Source organism: Pleurodeles waltl, chromosome 4_1 (assembly GCF_031143425.1).
Source record: "Pleurodeles waltl isolate 20211129_DDA chromosome 4_1, aPleWal1.hap1.20221129, whole genome shotgun sequence".
Classification (NCBI taxonomy): domain Eukaryota; kingdom Metazoa; phylum Chordata; class Amphibia; order Caudata; family Salamandridae; genus Pleurodeles; species Pleurodeles waltl.
Window position 1 is genome coordinate 888,429,859 of NC_090442.1, and position 23,916 is coordinate 888,453,774.

The window sequence follows — 23,916 nt, forward strand, 5'->3', positions numbered from 1 at the left end:
TTCTTCAAACTAGAAGCTGAATGTAACTGTAGTGGATCCGTTCTCATGAAATTCATATTGCTTGTCGAAAATGTTTAGTCAAAAATGCAGCAGTGTAGATTAGTATAATGTACAAGGTCGCTAAAACCGGTACAGACAATGGAGCTACTGACCAAAAGATGTGCAAAGAATTACAGAAGGATGAAATCATACCGGACGCGCTACCTCTTAAGGCGTCAATCACATGGACCAATAGGAAGTTTGAGAAATAATATGGGGTGAAAGATTAATGACATAACCCGTTTTCTAATTGGCTAAACATAGTGGGGTATAACCTTTGTCCAATCAAGTTTTAGAGGAATGTACAACGAAAAAGGGATAAAAACCCATGACAAGGGGAGCCATTTAGATTGGTTAGGGAGATGCTGCTGATTTGATCCAGAAACTTTGTCACTCTGTTTGGTGACTTATTTTGGTTTTGCTTAAACCATCCTTTTCCTTAGATTGCCCATTTACACTTTGCCTCCTTATGAGGGAAGTGCCCTTTTGCCCCAGAGCTGAGTTTTGACTGATGGCGAATCAACTGATGTCCTGAAGACGAAGACTGAACCTGAGTGCTGACCCAAACCTTGGAGGGTAACTATGACAATGAAATTGTGATTTGTCTGTTTGCTTTTCCTTTCTAGGTACAAACTGCTTACTTTTGATAGAGACCATAGCTAGATGTTTTCCAAATTGGTGTTCTAAATTATTTTGCATGAAGCCCAACATGCTAATGCTAATCAGTGCGTAGGACAGGGGTTCACTAAACTGACGCAAATAGACAAACGACAGAATCGATGCTTTGTTGAACTCACGCGTTAATGACACTCTGCTAAAGTTGATCTATGTTCACGTCGTGTTATGTTTTAATGTTTGTGATTCTTGCCTTAATGAAATCTTACCAGAGTTGCCATATTGTGACTATGCTATTGTGTTTCTTGTTTTTGAGATTAACACATCTGCTTTTAGAATTGTAAATCAATAGGGAATAAACATCACTAAAATTCTACTAAACTGGTGTGGTTATTCATGACTGCAAGAGGTCATGGTGGTGTCTCAAGTTGATTTTATGTCTGAGTAAAGTAAAATGCATTATGATAAATATTGATGACATTATTTATTAGTTATCTCGTCCTAAGGTGTCTCTCAACTGTGGGCAAAATATTTGTTGGCCGAAAACAAGTCCTTCAACACATTAGAAGTCACTGGAAATAGCCATGATAAACAAGCCAACTTATCATATGGTACAATGTGCTCCGTAAATGTATAATAAAAAGGATATTGCAAGTCACCTCAAAGTACTGTGATCTTATAAAGACAGTACACCTGCATCCTCTTTTCTCTATAGTAGCTTCAGCTGTCAAAGACAAAGAAGAGGGTAAAGGGGATCTTCGTTTTTTTAGTTTTCACAAACTAGGGAATTCTTTATAATGAGCTCTTGAATCAGATTTTAGCCTGCATATGCAGAACTTTTTTTTTTTTAATCTATGCCACTGATAGACCTAATTGATATACTGCTCCGTTTACCCAAAGTCAAGTTATTTTTAAATGCTTTCGTGCAATTAATGTTGAATGTAGTCAACTAAGGAACACCCATTACTGTAAGAGGAATTTCAAAGATGCTTCAAGAAAATTAGTAAAGTTAATATGAAAAATTTAATTACCTTTGGTAATGCTCTTTCTGGTGGATCCTCTATCTACCCAAAGATTCCTCACTTTGTGAAAACCCATCATCCACCTTCCTACAAGAGAAACCCAAGCACTGCTCACTGTGTGCCTGCAGCCTTTGATTTTGTGGAATGAACATGTCGACCTTCTGGAGGCTGTTTCTTAGCTAGCCCATAACAGATGTGGATGCATAACACATTCTACATGGAGATGGTCCACTTCTGTACAGCTTTCCTATTTTTTTGCCCCAGAGATATCCACAAGGAGATCATCACCCACCTGATGTTCTTGGATTCAATCGATGCAGAAGGTCCGGGGTCTATTGGGATTGATGCAATTAAGTCTTTCTTCTTCTTTGGATGGAAGAGCTGGGTGAAGAAAGCTGCCAGAGGGATAGACTATCCTACGTGGAAGGTTGGGCAGCCTTTGGAAGATGTGGTGCTTTCGTTCAGGCAATGGGTTTGTCCAGAAAGAACATAGTGTACTGCAGCTGAACAGAATGTGCTTGTAACTCACTCATACGACAAGCTGACGTGATTGCTACAAGGAAAGGTATCTTTAATGTGAGAAGTCAGAGAAAAACTGCTGTGCATTGGTTCAAAAGGAGCACACATAGGGTAAGTACCAAATTAAGATCCCACTGAGGTATCACAACAGATGTTGGTGGGAACAAATGAAATCAGCCCCTTAAAAAAGTGCATCTCAATAGGTGATTTGAATAACTATGGCTGTTTGGGTAGATGTAAGAAGGCCAAAAGGGCTGACAAGTACCCTTTCTATAGACCAAAAAGTCCTTGCTGCGGCAGCCGTTAAAAACAGGATAACAGTATGTCAACTAACTGAGCCTGCAGAGGCAGGATGTTGCAGGAGGAACACAATACAAACTTTTCCCAGCATCCAGTGTAAAGAGTTTTGGTGGAAGAACATCTGGCTGCCAAGATGACACCAACTACTTCGGGAAGATCGAAAGCTATTAACTATTGTCAACAAATCTCCATGCATGAAGGTTCAGGTTGTGTTAACTTGAGTGCAGGACCCTTCCCTGCTGCTGCTTAAAAGGGGCAGCCAGAATCTAGGACAGATGATCTTGGCTCGAAGTTCCAAGTACCAGACTCTTCTCGCCCAGTCACGAGCCAATTTGGGCCTGGCCTTTTCTGATCTTTTTTAGAATTCTAGACTGGAGATTCAGAGGGGAGGAAGGTGTACAAGAGTCCCAAGTGCTAATCAAAGTTAAAGGAGTCTCCAAGCGAGAGCTGCCTGAGAACTCAAACGCTCTGAGTGCAACCACCATTCATGACCCCTCTGGGCAATGGTGGCTGTGTTCCTCTGCCGAGCCTTTACAAATCCTGCTAGTTGTTGTACATCCAGGGAGATGCCCTGACAATTTAGCCACTTCCAGAAGCATAGGGCCTCCTGGCACAGGACCCACCACCCCACTCCGTCCTTCCAGCCTCCGTTTGATTTGCTCTGCATTCCGTCCATCATCTGTTCTTTTTGCATTTGTCGCCCCAAGTGGGAAGGGTATGCCCAGACGTGGGTCCTGTGCTGACTGCGCCACTGGATTCAAGCTAGCCTAGCTGATGAAGGGTAATACCCTGAAACCGGTCCTAGGATGCTTGTTTCTGGTCCAGGGAGGACCTGGCTTGGCAGATCGGGCTGGACTGTTCCCATGAGGAACAGGGTCAAGACTGATTTGCATATGGCTGGGTCCAACCTGGGGTGACGTGGTGAGCAAAAAAACGATGGATTAAACTCAGATCTTTGTGACTGGGTGAAGGAATGTACCATCTTGCCTGGCATGTTACCCCCATATTTCACTGTATATATGTTGTTTTAGTCTATGTGTCACTGGGACCCTGCCAGGCAGGGCCCCAGTGCTCATAAGTATGTGCCCTGTATGTGTTCCCTGTGTGACGCCTAACTGTCTCACTGAGGCTCTGCTAACCAGAACTTCAGTGGTTATGTTCTCTCTGCTTTCCAAATTTGTCACTAACAGGCTAGTGACTAAATTTACCAATTCACATTGGCATACTGGTACACCCATATAATTCCCTAGTATATGGTACTGAGGTACCCAGGGTATTGGGGTTCCAGGAGATCCCTATGGACTGCAGCATTTATTTTGCCACCCATAGGGAGCTCTGACAATTCTTACACAGGCCTGCCACTGCAGCCTGAGTGAACTAACATCCATGTTATTTCACAGCCATTTACCACTGCACTTAAGTAACTTATAAGTCACCTATATGTATAACCTTCACCTGGTGAAGGTTGGGTGCCAAGTTACTTAGTGTGTGGGCACTCTGGCACTAGCCAAGGTGCCCCCCACATCGTTCAGGGCAAATTCCCTGGACTTTGTGAGTGCGGGGACACCATAACACGTGTGCACTATACATAGGTCACTACCTATGTATAGCGTCACAATGGTAACTCCGAACATGGCCATGTAACAAGTCTAAGATCATGTAATTGTCACCCCAATACCATTCTGGTATTTGGGGGACAATTCCATGATCCCCCGGGTCTCTAGCACAGTACCCGGGTACTGCCAAACTGCCTTTCCGGGGTCTCCACTGCAGCTGCTGCTGCTGCCAACCCCTCAGACAGGTTTCTGCCCTCCTGGGGTCCAGGCACCCCTGGCCCAGGAAAGCAGAACAAAGGATTTCCTCTGAGAGAGGGTGTTACACCCTCTCCCTTTGGAAATAGGTGTGAAGGGTTGGGGAGGAGTAGCCTCCCCCAGCCTCTGGAAATGCTTTGATGGGCACAGATGGTGCCCATCTCTGCATAAGCCAGTCTACACTGGTTCAGGGATCCCCCAGCCCTGCTCTGGCGCGAAACTGGACAAAGGAAAGGGGAGTGACCACTCCCCTGACCAGTACCTCCCAGGGGAGGTGCCCAGAGCTCCTCCAGTGTGTCCCAGACCTCTGTCATCTTGGAAACAGAGGTGTTGGGGGCACACTGGACTGCTCTGAGTGGCCAGTGCCAGCAGGTGACGTCAGAGGCTCCTTCTGATAGGCTCTTACCTCTCTTGGTAGCCAATCCTCCTTTTCTGGCTATTTAGGGTCTCTGCTTTGTGGAAATCTTCAGATAACGAATGCAAGAGCTCACCAGAGTTCCTCTGCATCTCCCTCTTCACCTTCTACCAAAGGATCGACCGCTGACTGCTCAGGACACCTGCAAAACCGCAACAAAGTAGCAAGATGACTACCAGCAACATTGTAGCGCCTAATCCTGCCGGCTTTCTCGACTGTTTCCTGGTGGTGCATGCTCTGGGGGTAGCCTGCCTTCATCCTGCACCAGAAGCTCTGAAGAAATCTCCCGTGGGTCGACGGAATCTTCCCCCTGCTAACGCAGGTACCAAAAGACTGCAACACTGGTCCTCTGGGTCCCCTCTCATCCACACAAGTGTGGTCCATGGAACACAGCAACTCTGTCCAAGTGACTCCCACAGTCCAGTGACTCTTCAGTCCAAATTTGGTGGAGGTAAGTCCTTGCCTCTCCACGCTAGACTGCATTGCTGTGTACCACTTGGTTTGCAGCTGCTCCGGCTCCTGTGCACTCTTCCAGGATTTCTTTTGTGCACAGCCAAGCCTGGGTCCCCGGCCCTCCATCCTGCAGTGCACAACCTTCTGAGTTGTCCTCCGGCGTCGTGGGACTCCCTTTTGTGACTTTGCGTGGACTCTGGTTCACTTTTCTTCCAAGTGCCTGTTGGGGTACTTCTGGGGGTGCTGCCTGCTTCTGTGAGGGCTCCCTGAGTTGCTGGGCACCCCCTCTGTCTCCTCCTCCAAGTGGCGACATCCTGGTCCCTCCTGGGCCACAGCAGCACCCAAAACCCTCTACCGCGACCCATGCAGCAAGCAAGGCTTGTTTGCGGTCTTTCTGCGTGGGAACACCTCTACCAGCTTCATCGCAACGTGGGACATCCATCCTCCAAAGGAGAAGTTCCTAGTCCTCTTCTTTCTTGCATAACTCCAAGCTTCTTCCAACCGGTAGCAGCTTCCTTGCACCCTCAGCTGGCATTTCCTGGGCTCCTGCCCACTCTCGACACTGTCGCGACTATTGGACTTGGTCCACTTGTCTTACAGGTACTCAGGTCCGGAAATCCACTGTTGTTGCATTGCGGGTGTTTGTTCTTCCTGCAGAATCCCCCTGTCACGACTTCTGTGCTCTCTGGGGGTAGTAGGTGCACTTTACACCTACTTTTCAGGGTCTTGGGGTGGGCTATTTTTCTAACCCTCACTGTTTTCTTACAGTCCCAGCGACCCTCTACAAGCTCACATATGTCTGGGGTCCATTTGTGGTTTGCATTCCACTTTTGGAGTAAATGGTTTGTGTTGGCCCTATCCCTATGTGCTCCTATTGCAATCTATTGTAATTCTACACTGTTTGCATTTCTTTTCTTGCTATTACTTACCTAATTTTGCATTGTGTACATATAACTTGTGTATATTACTTACCTTCTTACTGAGGGTACTCACTGAGATACTTTTGGCATATTGTCATAAAAATAAAGTACCTTTATTTTTTAGTAACTCTGTGTATTGTTTTCTTATGATATTGTGCATATGATATAAGTGGTATAGTAGGAGCTTTGCATGTCTCCTAGTTCAGCCTAAGCAGCTTTGCCATAGCTACCTTCTATCAGCCTAAGCTGCTAGAAACACCTCTTCTACACTAATAAGGGATAAGTGGACCTGGCACAAGGTTTAAGTATCTCTGGTACCCACTGCAAGCCAGGCCAGCCTCCTACACTGGGGTGAATGTTTGATTTGCTCTGCATTCCGTCCATCATCTGTTCTTTTTGCATGAACTAATGTTAGGCATCGAACAAGAAACTGGTGGAACCAATCCAGGAGTTGCGTTAAGCATCATACTAGTCCCCCAACTGCCCTACCCAAGCAGTCAGTACCATCTAGACCCTATCTAATTGAGTACTTGGCTGCATCTTGGCCATCTTGGATAAGTCGCTGTAGGTTGGACCACATGTTACCTGATCTCTGCCACTGTTTTTTCACAACGCATTAGTGTATCTTCCCAGGAGGCAGGCTGTTGTTCACTGTCCTAAGAGTAAGGGTGGCTGAAGATAATATTCTCTTAACGAATGCCTCCATGCCTTCAACACTTTTGGCGTGGTGGTCGAAAACCCACTGTAATTCAATCGATTTGTAGAGACCTGTACCATCAAGCTTTCTGGGGAGGTATACTGTAGGAGGAATGCAGTGTCCCAAGGAGCAGACCTAGGCGGAACTGCAATCTGGCTATTTACTGGACGGCAAAATCCTGGTTTTGCTGAGGTGCCACAAAGTGTGTCCAAGAATGCCTCATTAAACGGAATTAGAGGTTCCTGTGATGCTTGTCCTGAGAGAAGAACCTCTTAAGTACATATGTTTTCACCTCTGTGGTGGTAAAGTGAGGTCTAAAACTTCTGCTGCTCTTCTAATGACAGCTACAAAGGAGACAGATTCTTCAGTAGCCACATTTGAAAAGTATGAGTGTCGGGTGATGTTCCCAATCCACTAGCATCCGATTAGTACAGGAATTAGTTTTTGTCATCCTTGATATTGCTGGGGTCATCGTCATGTTGTTGTGCAAGAGACTCTGGATCTGTATGGGAGTGTTAACTTGGTTGATAGGACACTGATGGAAATCATTCTAAATCGCTTCTTAGTCCGTGAGGACTATATCAGTTCCTCCTCTTAAGTCAGCAACAACAGCACTCAGGGCTGTGTGGAAGGTTGCGGCGCCACAAGAGGTGTTAGTGCCAATCCTCAAGCCAAGGATGACATTGGAGGCGAGGTAGAGTGCCACAGTCAGCAAGGAATCTGCTGGTTTTCGACCGACTGTAGGCCACCTTGGATCCTTAAAGACTGAAAGGACTCCAAGGGGGATCCAGTCAAGTACTGAAAATTCTATCCATGGACTCCTTGGACCTACTGAGTTGTTGCATCACCATCACTGAACCCGGGTAATTTGGATGCATAGGAAAGACGCCCAGAATCAGTTCTAAGGAAAGAGGCAGCGTTCAATGCTTGGGGGTTTCTGATGCACCTCGCAACTCCTCCACAGTGGGAGCGGCGAGAAGAAGGGGAGCCGTCAAATGATCTGGACTTCAAAGATGACAGTTCGTATTAACTTCTTTGAAAGCAAACGCATCAGCGCCCTCGATTGGGATCACTCCTTCTGTTGATGTCCTGTGATATAAAGTTTGGCTTTGCAGTCACGATTGGCCTTTAACTTAATCTTTGTGAACTTGTCACACGACGTTGGATTGTCTTTGGAACCCAGACACCAGAGAAAGACCTAGTGAAGTACAGACACATACATCTGTTTGTGGCAGTACTTGCACAATTTGAACCCTGTGGTTCTCGGAGGTGCCAGGTGCCTGAGCACTGAAAGGATCTGACAAATCCTGATAGGCATGTAAGTGAGCTCCAGATCCACGTCGGAAGGCACCAACGTGAGCACGCTGAGTTGGCAATTATGTAGGGGCCCCAACGTCACTTCCGGGACGGGCCAGACCAGAAGTAGATACCACCTACAGTCACACAATGGAGTTGCTATGAAAATCTTCCAGCTAATCTGATGCCTGGGGTTATTCACAAGGTAGGGAATCTGCTGTTATACATATAGATCAGAAGTATATTTACCTCTATAACTGCACACAATTGCCCAAATGTACTATGCATTCCTTTACCTCATGCAATGAAGGCCTAATTAGGTATCCAGGGTGAGAGCATGACCTGATGATCTGGGGTCTTTGGGTGCAGGGGTAAGGGTATTGGGGTGGCGGACGCTACATCACACCTTAGTGGATCTGCTCATATGATATTGGTCCTATCAAAATCGAGTGAAATTGACTGCCATGCCTCTCCCGACACCCCAAATATAATTTAAAACATTTCAGAATAGCTTTTGGTAAGGGTTATTAACTTCTTTAAAAATGTAAATTCCTATAAAGCAGAAACAAAACTTGAAAACTGTTGTTGCTGTCCAACATAGTACATCGATGGAGAAAACAAAATGTTTTTCCTTATAGAAATAATTTGAAGCCATAGGTTACCGCGGCACTGTGTTCAAAATGGACTAGCACTTGACACGCTCAAACCCACAGAAAAATAGCCCGTCATCATGAACAATAGAATGATAGTGCCATCTAGTGTATTTACGACTGAATTTCCAAACATACGTCTTCATTTTGACCGACTTTTCCCATGCGATTCTTGCAACGTCTAGTTTCAGCGTCAACGTACTTGTTTTATACATTTTAATTATATCGATAAATGCACAGTCACAATACAACTCTAATTATACTGGCTCACGTGTTCACCAATTTATCTCAAGGTCTGCGGTAAACAGACTATGAAAATAAAGGTTCACAGCTAATGGAATATTTCAAAATGCGATTATGAAAACTAACTGTGATAAGGTACTGCACTCAAAGTAAAATTTGACCAATTGCGAGGAAAATATACTTTAATAAAACATTCCATGTTGCTTTGTTAATAGTTTGCCTTAAAAATCAGTCACAACTTGCTTATTTTCAAGGAGCGTCGGGTTTACGCCAATGAACAAGAGCAATTGCAAACAGGGTAACGCGGTAAAACTGGGTAAAGTGAGGACAAAAGCTTATATCTGCCACGGCAAGTTTTGGTGTGGGAATTAGAGCTCAGTCACACGTCATCTAAAAGCGATGCCCATGTTATGTAGGATAAATGATCCCAAGACACCTAGTCGCGGCCTAGCTCGCTAGTCTGGAGGGATGCACTGCTCTACAGTAAGCAGGCCTTTGTTAGTCCGATTTTAAACCCCGCTGCGTTCACTTCCATATGGTCTGACAATTCTGGGCACGCGCGTGAGTCTTGCAGACTATGCTTGAAGCAAGTCAGGCTAGTTTAAGGCCGGATTTAATGTTGGGTGGTAAGGGGGAATTCCTCCTATCCGCGGTGTTAGTGGTAAATCCTCCGTTAGGAGACAGCACCCCTCCCACTCCTCGGTGGGAAATCATGTAGCAAAATTACCGTCATCATTCTATCCAAATGTCAGAAGTTATTTCACTGGTGCAGAAATCTCCTACAGTGAATTTACCACTTTCTCCATAAACAGAGAATTGTTCGTTTGCGTCACTAGTTTAAAGTCAGGCCCTCAGAGTTAAGCAGTCCTAGTTTCTTGCCTCGAACGGCGCCTTAGGGGAGCACTTCCCAGCAATGCAAAATTACTGTTCATGAAATAAAGTTAAAATCAGCTACATTTTAACTCACCTGGGAGAAGATATTTGCTGTTGGTGCAACCTTGCTGTCAACAATACTATACAAGATGGCCAACAGTCTGTCAAGAGGGAAAGGCTTCGGCCCAAGTAGATGATTGCTGGTCTGTAACAAGAGAGACATCAATGAAACCGATAATCATTCGGGGTCCACGTAGATTACATTTACCAGGGTTGCTTTTAGGTCCTGATCTAGTTTTTCTCTGCCAAAGAGATGCAGCTCAAGCCATTTGTAGCACAAAAAGGGCAGACTAGTTGGCTCGCGTGGTCATTTTATACAGTCAATATCTTTACATGCACTCACATTTGCAATGCATTAGTGCACACTGAGATTAATAATGTAACCGCTGGCAATTCGCGTATGCTACTAGTATGTCAAAATATAGTAAGTGGTTAAAAGCAGACATCTTGGCGCTAAAACAACAAAACAAAAAATAGAATGGAGTGCCACCTCTAAGCATCCATACACATTCCGACATGTAGGATGGGGGCCAAAAAGATTTCTGCTATGACAGGGCTCTTTGAACAAGAAAGGGGGACTAATTTGCTGATGTACATTATGGATTGACAGTGGAAGGTTGGAGTTTGCAGAAGTTGTCGAAGGTTTCATATCCGGAGTTACTAGAAAGGACCAGCACCTATCTCAAGTTCAACTTTTAGCAAGATTGACTGACTGCAAGATATGAACAAGTGGTTAAAAGACTGTCCATACCACCTTCCAATCTCAAACGAGTCTTTACAAAAGCTCATGATATCCATAACTGGATATGATATTAGAACTAATTACTTCAGCTGCTCCTGACTCACGGATGGAACATATGTTTTGCTCCTTTACTTGAATTCTGTGAAAGGTGACATCAGTAGGTGAGCTAAGGGTGGACGACTGTGGTCCACATGCCGCAAAAAGTTAAGGGCATACAGAGCGACTTTGGTTCAAGGTGTACGGAGTGAAGGCGTTTCAGTGAATATGCGTAAAATAATGTCCGGCCTTGGATATCATTTCGGTCCCTGTAGATTACAAACTTTGACCTTAAGTAAAACCATTCCAAGAAACAAAGGCACGTTAATGCATAGTTATAGATGGATGCACTCTCGACTAGCGATGATGCTGGGAATTCGGAGGGGTTTCCCCGCCTTAAATAAGTTAAAAATTATGTGGAAATAAATCTTCACTTTGACCTTAAGATTGTATGACACCTAATATTTATAGATGATTTTGCTGGGTGTGTGGGTGTTTTAATTCATTGTACATCTCCGAAGCCTCACTTGGGGGCTGGGTGGATTGCATCTGAAACTAAATATTCAAGGTCAAAACCTAGGACTACAGCATAAATAGCTGGTTTATTTTGAAGTATGAAACTATTATGGATTCCCATCTTGTACATTCGTTTCAAAGTAGATGACTTGCTCTCTGCTGGTGGTGGTGCTAAAGCCTGGCACAAGGCTGTGAAATTCCACCATCAAATCATGAGCTAGGATGCACAAGCTTCATATTAAGCCACCAGAGTGTTGCTCCATGCAATATGAGTAATTTCCATTTTCCAGTATATTGTTCCATCAAAATGTAATCTCCACACTAGAGAAAAGGCCCTTAGAATGAAGTATTCCTTTGTCCGTATTCCCTACATCAAATGGCATACACAACCAGCTACGAAAACAAACCTCAAAAGATAAGATGGTGTTCAAGTAACAGCGAAAGGGACACATATTGAAGCCACGTAATTTATCTTCTAGAATGAAATCAATGTAATGGTGTGTGCGCTGTGAGTAGCTCCTTGCATGAATGATGTAGATCACAAGGGTTAGCACAGGAGTATTATTTTCCAAATGATAGCACTTTGTGTCAACTGGGGCTGTGGGCTAAGCAGGCTGTGTTCCTGTTGAGGCATACATCTCTTACCTGGAAACTACTACCAGAAGACACGTGTATCCGAATGAAAGCTTTACTTTAACTGGCCAGTTCCAAGCTCCAATGGATGCTTGTGATATGCAAGTAAACGAAAGAATGTCCCATACGAAAAGTATGATGCATTCTAGGTGACCCTGTCGTTGAGGACGCACACCCATGATTGAAAACGTTTCAGCTTTTCAGAACAGACCCCTGCAATTCTGTTCCAACCCAACAGACGGGGTAATGCACAGCATCCAAATCAATTAAACAGGTTTAATGACATTTTTAAACGCCACAAACCCAATGGTCTACAAGCAACCCAAAAAATGCGAACGTACATAAATTCAACACATAGACGAAAACCAAGTTTTGGTCAAATGATTACATTTTTAAACAGTTTTTTCTTTAGAAAATCTCCTCAGTTATTCCTCCCCTATATATGTGCCTCTCCCCTTTAGGTCCATGTCTGCTGCCAAACAAAGCTCTTACATTGTTAAAGCATGTTTTATTACAAACTGCCTTCATTTTCTTTCCCTAAATTTAATCAGTGCTAGTGAGTTCTACAGGACTCAACCCTCTTTGACTACTTTGTATTTATAAGTGGGCTTTACGAGATCCAAGACTGGGGTATGGGTTTAAATCCAAGGATATGCAATTATGCCCTGGTTTTTCCACTCTGAAAATATTTTGTACTGGATTAGTGTCTAAAAGAAATCCAGAAGTTCTTTAAAGCTCTGAATGTGACTCTTCTGAAACAAAATAGGCTCCTGAACCAATATGAGTCCTAGCAACCAATTTCCATGATCAATACCAAGTCTAAAATCCTTGCCGAGGTACTGGCAAACACGTCTCGCGCCAATCATAACCCACTTAATACATCCTGATTAAAATAGCTTAATGCCCCTTTTGGTCACCAGACAGTATACGGCGCGCCTTTAATGCCTTAGCAGTAGTACAGACTGAACAAATTGAGTATTACTACTCACAGACTTCGATAAAGCCTTTGATAGCATCTGATGTGACTACTACGTCGGACTACTAGGCTACATGGGCTTTGGGTCACACTTTCCAGCCTACATTCATCTGCTCTACAGCGCACTCTGGGCCAGGGTTTAGGTGGGAAGGACATTATACCACTCCTTTCCACTGTGGAAAAAAGGGCAAGGCAGGGATACCCACTCCACTCGTTCTTGTTTGCCATAGCAATCAAGCTTCTGGCCCTAGACAGACAAAACAAGTAGATTTCTGGGTTTAGGTCTGTTGATCCACAAGACAAATCTCACTGTATGCCAATGACTTACTCCTGTACCTAAGAAAATGGCTGTCGCCCGGTCCAGTTGCGGTGTAACAGCTTGAGGACTTTGGCTACTACTCTGAACTAAACGTCAACTGGCCTAAAACTAGACTTTTTCCCTTATGTTCGGCAAAAGATATATGCCTTGAGTAAAAGTCACTGTGATCTGGTTAAGTATCCAACTTACACAGGTAAAAGAAATGGCATGAGCTGACAGCACATTTCCTGCTACTGGTGAGTGTACGTAAAGACACAAAATTTGATGTGTTCGCCACTCTTAATGTTGGGCAGAATTGAGTTACTGAAAATAATTGTCACTCACTATAAAACTAACTCTTCTCTCTCACGTGAGTTTCTACAAACGGACGTCCATCTTGCAACATTTCTTCTAGATCAGTAGCCACCCCAGGCCTCGTTTGCCAAGTGTTGTAAATCAACATTTGATGGAGGGTTAGCTATAACAGACCCTATATTTTATTACAGAGCCACACACCAAATCGTCATGAATGAGAGGATCTGTTAACGTCAGAGGGGCCTATTGAAGATCCAGCATACAGGACTGAGTTGTGGACAATGGGTGAGCGTTCCCCCAAATCAATTCCTCCACAGGAGAACACTTGCATCAGTGGTCCTCTCTCAGGTGAGGATGGAGACAGAAACATACAAGGCATCAAATAACCAAATCTGACGGGCTGGTAAAATAACAGCCCAAGCTCTCTTGTGGGTGACACCCTCTTACCGACATAATGTCGTTGGAGGGCTTCAGGGATGAGTCCGTTCTGGAGATTTCATTATAGGGAGATGTAATGAAACGGATCACAATAAAATTCTTCTTAAGTATTAAGGAAGAATATGGTCCGCTCCAGACACAATTTTACCAATACCACCAACAGAAGTACACTCTTGCCCCTGTTTGGTGGGAATACTTGACCTCCCCAGACTTTAGTCCTCTGGAGGCAAAACTGACTACGTCCTAGTTCCTGCCATGAGGGAAAATTTCCTGCATGTACTGATCCCTGGTTATCAATTTTTCAAGGGCCTTAAAGCTTAGTAAAGCATGAGAAAATGACGCAGGCCACCTGTAAGATAAGTAATGGGTATAGCCCTATGGCCCCAGCGAGGCAACAATTGCGAACATTTGATTGATACAAATCAAATATTTACACAGAATACATTTGACCTCTCAAAGACGCTTTTGCTTCTGGCGGAGCCCAGGGACGGAGTGCATTATATGCTGGGCAGAGGTGAGAACTTTATCCACACCATTTGCATATGCCAAGTGCTCAGGCCCTTCCGGGAAGGGGTATATAAAAATTTCATGTGCTTCAGATGAAACAAACGACCACTGGATTTGAGCCCACAGCTAACTTTACTAAACATACTATAAGAGGGTTTCACAAGGGCAAAGAAGATCCTGCTGACACCTGGGGGAATAACACCGGGAAATGTCACATAGCTCAGAAACTGAGGAAGGCAAACCTTACAAACTATCTCAATGGAGTAGAGTAGGGGCATGGAGAGATGCTGCATATTCGGATTTCCTACAGAGGAGGCCAGGCCTTGTCCCCATAAACATCATAAGAAGTTGACCATTCAGCTATTATTACTTCTCCCGGTAAATAACTTCCTAGAAGACAAACACTTGTGCAAAATTGGTTTCATAGTTACAATAATTTACATTAGATAAGTGTATATATTTCTTAAAAAAATAAAAAATACTCCAAAAACATATGTCGGGCGTTTATGGCCACATAAGAATGGACTCGAAAGTTAGACTGATAAACAGATTTTTCTAATAAACAAAGTATTTTGTTTGCAACATGTTATGTAACATTTGAGAATTTAATTTTGTTTACATACCTTTTCATGCTTTTTCAGAAAATTGGTCTTCTTAATTTTGCCGTGATGCTAAAGAATGAAAGAAAAAATGTAATGGTAAACACAGATATATGAAAGGCGCAATGTTCAACAAACACATGCCTGACCTAGAACGTAACATGCATGGCAGTATTACAGCATTCATTTTGTTTATTGATGGGAATAACGCATGAAGAATTAGGGGATGTAGGCCTGGAAAGACAGTAATTATTAGAAACAAGCAGGAACCAAAGCTCTTAATATTTCACATCAATACTCTTTTTACTACGCCTGCAACAATTCCTCTCAATTCTTCAGCAACAAAATTACTGCCATTTACAGTAACTTCAGTCAACAACTGTACCCGACGGACCTCAAACACCTCTCAATCTTGTCCAAAGAAGGAAACGTTACTCACCTGTAATCCTGGTTCTCTTCCAGAGTCATAAATCATAAACACTGAAAAGTCCCACCCAACCATGGGGACCCTGGAGCACTTTTAAATTAGACATATAGGTATAACACACTTTGAACTACAGTGCCCTACATAAATAGTTGCAGCCTGAAGAAAGGCTAAAAATGGCCAGATGTCATTGAATTGTTCTTTTAAAAAAAGAAGCCAATTAGATAGAAATGCATTATTAATAAAAAGTGAGCATAACAAATCTTTCACCCACCATTTTGAAATGAAAGCAAATATTAGACACCATTAGCCAATAGGCTGCAAAGCACAGAAGAGAAGAACTAGCACTATGCCTTTAGGAACCTCACTATACACGCCGTATTCAATTATGCTTCACAGAAGACAATTAGGTCAGGTCACTTTTACAGAAATTAGGAATCCTAGGTGAAACAACTGTTGAGAGCTTTAATAATCTCTGTCCATGGATGTGGGAGGGTTGCTTATGACTTTGATGAGGATTTTCCAAGAAAAGAGCTAAGATCACAGGTGGGTAACTTCCTTCTCTTCCAGGGGATCCTCATCAGTGGTCATAATCATTAAATAGAAACGCAAACTCATACCACACAGGATTCCTAATTTCATTAAAAATGATCTGATCTGTCACCTGTGAGGCATGATGGAATACAGAGTGTGTTGTGAGGTTCTGCAATGCACAGAGCCAGTTCTTCTCTTCTATGCTTTGCATTGCGGCCTAACAGCAAACAATTTCTCATACTTCCTTTCTCTTTTTCCTTTTAAAAAGGCATGTGAAAGATTTTCTATGGTCACTTTTATACGTGACACATTTCTATGTAATTTGCAACTTTTTTTAAGTGAAAAATTCAATGACATCTGACCATTTCTAGCCTTTCTTTAGGCTGCAAACATATAGGTAAGGTACTATAGAACAACGTTTGTTATACATATATGTATAAATTAAAAGTGCATCCGGCTCCATGCGTGTGGACAGAACTATTCAGTGCTTATGACTTTGAGGTTAGGCCTCAACCAGCAGGGTAGTCCTCTGCAGAGAAAGGTAGGCCTCAAGCAGCAGGGCAGTCCTCTGATATACATGGCAGTCTTTCTATACTGTCCAGCGTTTAAAGTGGAATAAACTTCTAGACTTTGCCATCCACCCCTACCATCTTCTAGCAATTTTATTCTTTCCCTGCCAGGCTCCAAGAGGTCTTGAGTGGCACTAGACCTTTGTAAAATTCTTTCTGAGTATGCTGGAGGCAGCCCCTTTGAAATGTAAGGGGGTATGGAACACGACCCCAACCATGCTGCTAGGAAGGCACATTCTATATAAATCAGAAACGTACAAGGTGACCCACCGTATAGGACATCCATGACTACTGCAGTACACCTACCAATGGGAAAGAAGTGCAAAGGCCTTTCCTGATAAATGCATTATAATCAAAGTTCATGAATTGCTGAAGAGTAAAATTAAAATCATTGGGTCTGCTACTCACCATAATGCATCTGTACTATTAGATCTCTATTCACCCATCCCTTAAACGCATGGAATATCATTCAACACAAGGGATGGGACCATGGGCCCGATTTAGATATTGGCAGACAAGTTACTGCGTCACAACGGTGATGGATACTCCGTCCACCAAAACCTAAATCCGATTGTATCCTATGGGCTAGAGATTTCGGTGGATGGGAAATCCGCAACCGTCGTGATAGAGTAACTTGTCTGCCAATATCTAAATCAGACACAATATCCTTATGCATTTTGACATTGTCTGTTCGTTCATGAGCACCCCCGCGGCCTACTTGCTAGTGTGTTGCTCTGGGCTAGCAGCACCGCTGCACAGCTCTACATAGCACCTGCAGAGCAGAGCCTGCCCTGTCTGCTGCCTCATCTCTGCTGCCGCCTGCTAGCCCCTTTCAGGCCCCCACCTCCCGCCGTTCTCCCTCCTTGCCCCCCTCCCCCGGCACTGCCAGGGACTACTTAATCGTGGTCGCAAGGAGTGCACACCAATGTCAGCAGGAGGCTATTTCTTTGCCAACGGATAACAAATCTTCATACACAAGGTGCCCTAACAAATTGTACATTTGTGACCATCTTGTCTTTCTTTTCTCCTGCAAAGCAAACAAAGAACTGATTATTCACTTTGTACTCTTGTGTAGTCAATGTAAGCACATTTGTGGTCCAGCTTTGTAACCTTTGCTCTTTGATGGGATGAGCAGGAAAAAAGAAGCATGAAGAGTGATGGACAGCATGTGAAAGGCAGACATGACCATTGTAAGAAGGAAGGACGAATACAAAGTGCTAGCTTGTCGGTAAAGAGAGCAATTTAAAGTGGAAAGGCCAAAAGGATCTGTAATTAGCTTACCATATGGATCTAAGATATTGCTACAAAGAATACAGTTTTCAAAGAAAAAACCCTACCTAGCAGCTGTGCATTGGCACGAAGAGCAAAGCGATAACAAAGGTTAACATCCAATTCCTATCCCACTGCGGGAAACTAAAAGTCATGGGAGGAAACAAATATATTAGGTCTTATAAAAACTGTGCCACTGAAAGCGACCTAAATAAAGAGGATTCAACAGTGAGACACGAATACAGCAGATGGCAGCTATACCTCTGGTTAGGCAAGAGAAAGCCCAGAACACCACAGAGACCAGACTAAAAGGAGAACAATCATGCACATTTGTACCAAGCAAATCATTTTGCTAGGGGCCCGAACAGAATGACTTTGTAACAGCCTTTCAGGCACCGGAGATGAGGTCTCATGTTGGGATGCTATTAATTGTGTTTGACCAATGACTTTGTGTTTCACCACTGCACATATTAGTTGCTCAATGTTCACCAGTAGCACATTATGGGCCTGATTACAACTTTGGAGGACGGTGTTAATCCGTCCCAGATGTGACGGATATACCACTTACTGTATTACGAGTCCATTATATCCTATGGAACTCGTAATACGGTAGGTGGTATATCCGTCACATTTGGGACGGATTAACACCGTCCTCCAAAGTTGTAATCAGGCCCTATATGTTTTGTTCAGATTAGCTGCCTATTGGCTTTGACACGACATTAGCCATTACATTGTGTATTCAGTTTAGCTGCCTATTGGCTTTGACATGACATTAGACATTACATTTGATATTTAGGTTAGCTTTAAACTGGATTGTAATCATTAGTCAAACACACACGCTTTTTATCCTCAGGGGACATGAATTCAAATGGTGCACTCAATTTCACTGGTGACTCTTTTACCTGTGGTACTCCCTGCACCCTCTCCACATCCTGAAAAGGGGCTTGTGACACCTGTTCATGTAGGACTGCAGTGACTCTAGCCCTGTCTTGCAGGTGCACTCTTTTCTTCCCCTGTTCCTGTCTTATTTAAACTCAGAAGTGCATTCCAGAGAGGTTCTGTAAGCTCGGATATGAGATAAGAGGGAAAGCAGAACATTATGGCTTAGTCATCAGTTTTCAGAGTCAGGAAATTAGAGATTTCTAAGTGCACAATTTAAAAGTGTAATTGTTTTTTGTTGTTAAGAGAATTACAGAAGCACTGGAGACCATGTTTGAAAATGCATGTGAAGTTAAACTGCCTGATGGTGCTGTGAGAAACATGTTTTCTTGCTGTGATAAAGCATATTTAGAAAATGTGCCTTTTGAAAGCAATGATGTTCCTTTTGTTCTTGACAGAAGGGTTTGGATACTTTTATCTGCTTACAGAAAAATGCAGGAGAGATGTAAGCAGTTAGAACATGAAAATAAGAATTTACATGAGCAAATTAGCAAGAACACATTAATGCAAGATAATGCTGAAAGCTATAAAACTGCTGTTTTAGGAGAATCTGGCTTTTCCCATTCCAGTAATGAGGGGGTTAAGACAGCTGTGAGCCAGTCTGAGCCTCCGTGTGTACCAGGCATGAAACAAAATACCCCTCAGCTTTTGGCAGTTGAAGTGCATTCCTTAACTGACAACACGGAGAACAGAGCTCAGAATCGCTTCTGCAAAGAAAAATTAATTACATGGCAGAGGTACCGTCGCAAAATGTGCAGTTACTGGCACAAGTAAAACGAAAGATTTTAGAGTTTCTTACTGTTTGCACTAAACAAGAGACACTGAGTTTCATTAGCTTGTTTGATTTTTGGAAACAGTATAGCCCTCATCTGAGTGAAATCCTAACACTTTGGTATAAAGTCACTAGGAAAAAATATAAGCAGCTGCGCGCTTGTGATTTGGCAAATGAAATAATTAAGACTTTAGGTTTCTGCGCAGGGCAAGAGGGAAACACTGATTTACGTGTAAATCAGGAACAGGGGAAGAAAAGAGTGCACCTGCAAGACAGGGCTAGAGTCACTGCAGCCCTACATGAACAGGTGTCACAAGCCCCTTTTCAGGATGTGGAGAGGGTGCAGGGAGTACCACAGGTAAAAGAGTCACCAGTGAAATTGAGTGCACCATTTGAATTCATGTCCCCTGAGGATAAAAAGCGTGTGTGTTTGACTAATGATTACAATCCAGTTACTGAAAAGTTGTTTTCTAGCACAGGAGAAGGAACAGCGTTGTACAATGTGTGTCAGACTTTAAAGCAAGAGCTGTTTGAGATGTGTCATTTTTACACTGATTCTTGGTTCACTGCCAATGGTTTAGCTGTTTGGTTTTCCACATGGCTTGTACCTAACTGGTTCAATTCCATTGCAGATGTTAAAGAGAACAATTCAGAGTCTGAAGTGTCCACCCAGAATTCTGACTTAGTGGGGATGGCTAAGTGGGTGCACCAGAAATGTGAACATCTGAGAGAAAAAGCCACTTACAGGTGGGCAGAGATGAGAGGGATGCACATTCCCCTAGATTTGATAAAAACTGTGCAGTACGCACAAGAGCAATCTGTTCCACAAACAGTCACAGAGCAGTTGGGGAGAGGAAAGTTACCAGGACAGATATGGCAAATTGATCAGGTTTTAGGGGGAGTGATTGCTGCAGATTACCAAGGAGAAATCAAAATTATGCTGAAAACTGGAAAGGAATCTGATTAATTCATACTAATTGGAGACAGAATGGCCCAACTTTTCAAAAGTGCAGTGAATGGAGGTTTGGTAAAGGAGTCTGCCCCAGCCCTTCTGACAGTGCAAGAAAAGGGAAGCTGTGGTGCAGCAGGTAAAAATCTCAGTGCTGAGGTGTGGGTTGAAGCCCCAAGTGACCCTCCAGAACCTGCAGAAATCATAACAAAGGGCTATAAAAACGTCCTGCTGATTATAAAACAGGGAAAGGAAGAGGAAGGGCACATTTCAGATGACAAATGTTATTTGCAAGAAAAGTCATACTTTTTTCTTTTGCAGATCCTACCACGTATCGCCACTGACCATGAGTGTGCTGGGTGGTCCCCCTTCGGGTGTGTGCGTGTGGGGTCGGGGAAGGGACCGAACCCCCAACCTGAACCTGACTGAGTAAAGTACAAACACCATGGATCCATTTTGCGCAACTGGCGCCTTCAGTTCAAGTTCAACTTGTTTGACTGCATTCTTCCACTGGAACTAAGCAACCTTAACAGTTAACTGTCTGTGTTTTTTCGTGTGGAACTCTCACTTTCGCCAGCAAACCTTTCAGGTGGACCGTGCACCTTTACATGAGTAGAACTCATGCTACATCAACTTGCTGTTTTAGAGACACTGTTGAATTAGAGACAATATACGTTTCAGTCTTTTCTGTGTCGATGTATCTGATGTGAAAGGTTATGAGATCAATATGTTAATCCACTTCCATTGCTTTACAGTGATTGCTCTGATCATTCAAATCTGATTTGCTTATGTTTTTTTGTTGATATTAGTTGTTTTTTTGTTTGAAATAAGAGGTATGTGAAACAAAAATTCATTGGTCATAGGGTGGAATGTGATGCTATTAATTGTGTTTGACCAATAACTTTGTGTTTCACCACTGCGCATATTAGTTGCTCAATGTTCACCAGTAGCACATTATATGTTTTGTTCAGTTTGGCTGCCTATTGGCTTTGACACGGCATTAGTCATTACATTCTGTATTCAGTTTAGCTGCCTATTGGCTTTGACATGACATTAGACATTACATTTGTTATTTAGGTTAGCTGCCTATTGGCTTTAACGTAGGGTTAGACCTTGCAGTTGAGACATTACAGACGTCTGTGTTTTTCCAAGCTGTGTTTTTCCACAAGATGGACCAAGCTGTTTTTTTCACACCAGACCTTAGCTGATAAGAGCACGTAGATTTTGTGTTTACCTCGCAATCCAGTCTGTGAACGAAGAGCTCAGGAGAATTGGCCTCTCTCCAATGTTCTTTGGCTCTCACACTGAGTTTGCTTTTAAGGATCACTCTGGGCTACAGTGAGTTAGATTTGAATCTGCTTGACTTCAGACGGGAACTAGACGTCAGTTGCTCATCTCCCGTTTGGGTAGAGAATCTCTTTCTCATAGTTGACCGGAGTCATCAACTTGCAGACCCCAGAAAAATGAAGCTGAATATAGACCCTACCGCCTTGCCCATACGGTGATGAATTTTGACTTTTATGCTTTGAAGTGATGCACCTATATTTGCTGTATACATTGCAACTGAGAAGTACTTTGATATATTTTGCTTTCATTGCTGCAACTACTTTTGAACGTGTGCTTCCAATCTACTATTTTCATCTCTCAGGAACTTGTGGGTGTGGGAGAATTAACAACAATAAATGTATTCTTTAAACTCAGAAGTGCATTCCAGAGAGGTTCTGTAAGCTCGGATATGAGATAAGAGGGAAAGCAGAACACATGTCTGGTGGTAAACGAAAGGTTTCTAGTTGGCACAGTTGAATCTGCACTTATGTGTCTGAAATATCAGAATACTGGGGTAGAGGGCCCGACTATCCTCCAGTGAAAGCAACTCCAACCTGTGAGGGAAAGGAAGAGAAGAAATAACGCTGGAGTGGAAATAATCTGCATAACAAATCCTTCAGGCCAAACCTGTAGTAATCAGGATCAGTTAAGCTTAATCCTTCTGCACACCCTTCTACTGCCACTGGGTAGTTAGATCTAGGAGCACATTTTCATAGGAAATCGTTTTTTTGGTTTGCTTTTAACCCTGCGCAGGTGGACAAATCTTCGCAAAACTTTCCATCTCAGCTCCAGCCTGGAAAGTTTGTAGGTCAAGCGGGGAAGAGAAAAAGGGAAGGGAGGTGGGAGAGTTTTCGGGGTGCTCTCAAACTGCATCTCCCCTATGCAATTTTCCATACAACAAATTTGGCAGAAAGCTAGATCTTGACCAAGAAAGCATGCTTTTTTGTGTTTGGTGTAAATCCATTAAGTAGTTTTTCCAGAAATAAAGGTTTAGAATTTATGTACATACACCGCAGGGGGATCAGTGGACCAACACATTTAAAGGTAAGATCTGATTGGCTGCCACCATATCAATAAAGATGTAGCAGCTGTAATTTAAAAACTTGGAGACTCAGTCCTCTGTACTCAAAAAATAGATTAAAAAAACATAGGGGGCAGGGGTTTAAAAAACAATAATCAAATCCACAGAAGCTCAGGCAAGAATGTAATTATATATATATATATATATATATATATATATATATATATATATATATATATGTTCCCCAAGCCCCCATGCACCCTCCCACTCCTCCCAGAGTTGGCAAGGACCTGTGGGTTATCAAATTAAGTGGCATAAGTGGGCCCCTCCTCCCTAATCAGTTTTCAGCTCCAGGGGCACCACGGCCTGCTGGGGGGTTTGGGTGCCTGAATGGGGATGGCCGCAGGCCAGTCCCTGCACCCAATCCCATGCCGTCCAGGAGGAGAATAGGTTGGTTTCCTCTCTTCGGTCAGCTGTTGGTTGCCAGGGAAGGGGTTCTCCCACTCCCCCTTCCCACTGAGTTTCCTGGCCATCCTCCCAGGTGCATTCCTACATTCACATCTGTCTGAAAGTTGACAAAAGTGAAGTAGCTAGGCAAATCAAGCTTCCAGGTGCGCTGCCACCCTCAAGACTTATGGTCACCATTGATCTTATTTCAGCACGTGGTGCCTTCAGAGGTATTTCCATTGCTGGGACTGTGACCCTCATGAAATCTGAATTTTTTTCAGGAGGGTTTTTCTCTGTGGGACTTGATTTATCACCCCTCAGGACCCAGTAAACTGCAATTTCTTTTTTGGGAACCCTGGATTTGGGGGTAGGAGAGATGGGTTCTGAGGCTGATGACATCGAAGATTAGGCTCGCAAATTACAGAAAACAAACAAGCTGGTTTAAGTCTTTGCTTCAGGCGTGGTATCTCCGCCTTGGTCACAATGACCTTGCAGTGCTCTTCACTCAAACTTTAGGTGACAATGACCTTGTAGCCTCTCTTTTAAGATCAAGATTTTGTTGGTCTTCTCCTATGCTCATGCTCACTGAATGAGGTAACATGGGTACCTGGTTTCCTGTTCTCCTTATTTGTGTCTTTCCAGACTGGTAGGTGCTCCAACATTGTCCTTGATTTGTACACAAGTTCTTCTCTT

At 43.3% G+C, this 23,916-nt stretch overlaps 1 protein-coding gene across 1 annotated transcript in view; it reads right to left on the reverse strand.

Moving 5' to 3' along the window:
* ORC5 (origin recognition complex subunit 5) overlaps nucleotides 1-23,916 on the reverse strand; it is a 322,089-nt gene that overhangs the window by 77,155 nt on the left and 221,018 nt on the right. Inside the window, exons 11-12 of the mRNA XM_069229642.1 lie at nucleotides 14,998-15,045; nucleotides 9,948-10,058 (exon numbers count right to left, since the gene is read on the reverse strand). Of these exons, the coding sequence (XP_069085743.1) occupies nucleotides 9,948-10,058; nucleotides 14,998-15,045 (159 nt within the window). The remainder of the gene's footprint in view (nucleotides 1-9,947; nucleotides 10,059-14,997; nucleotides 15,046-23,916) is intronic.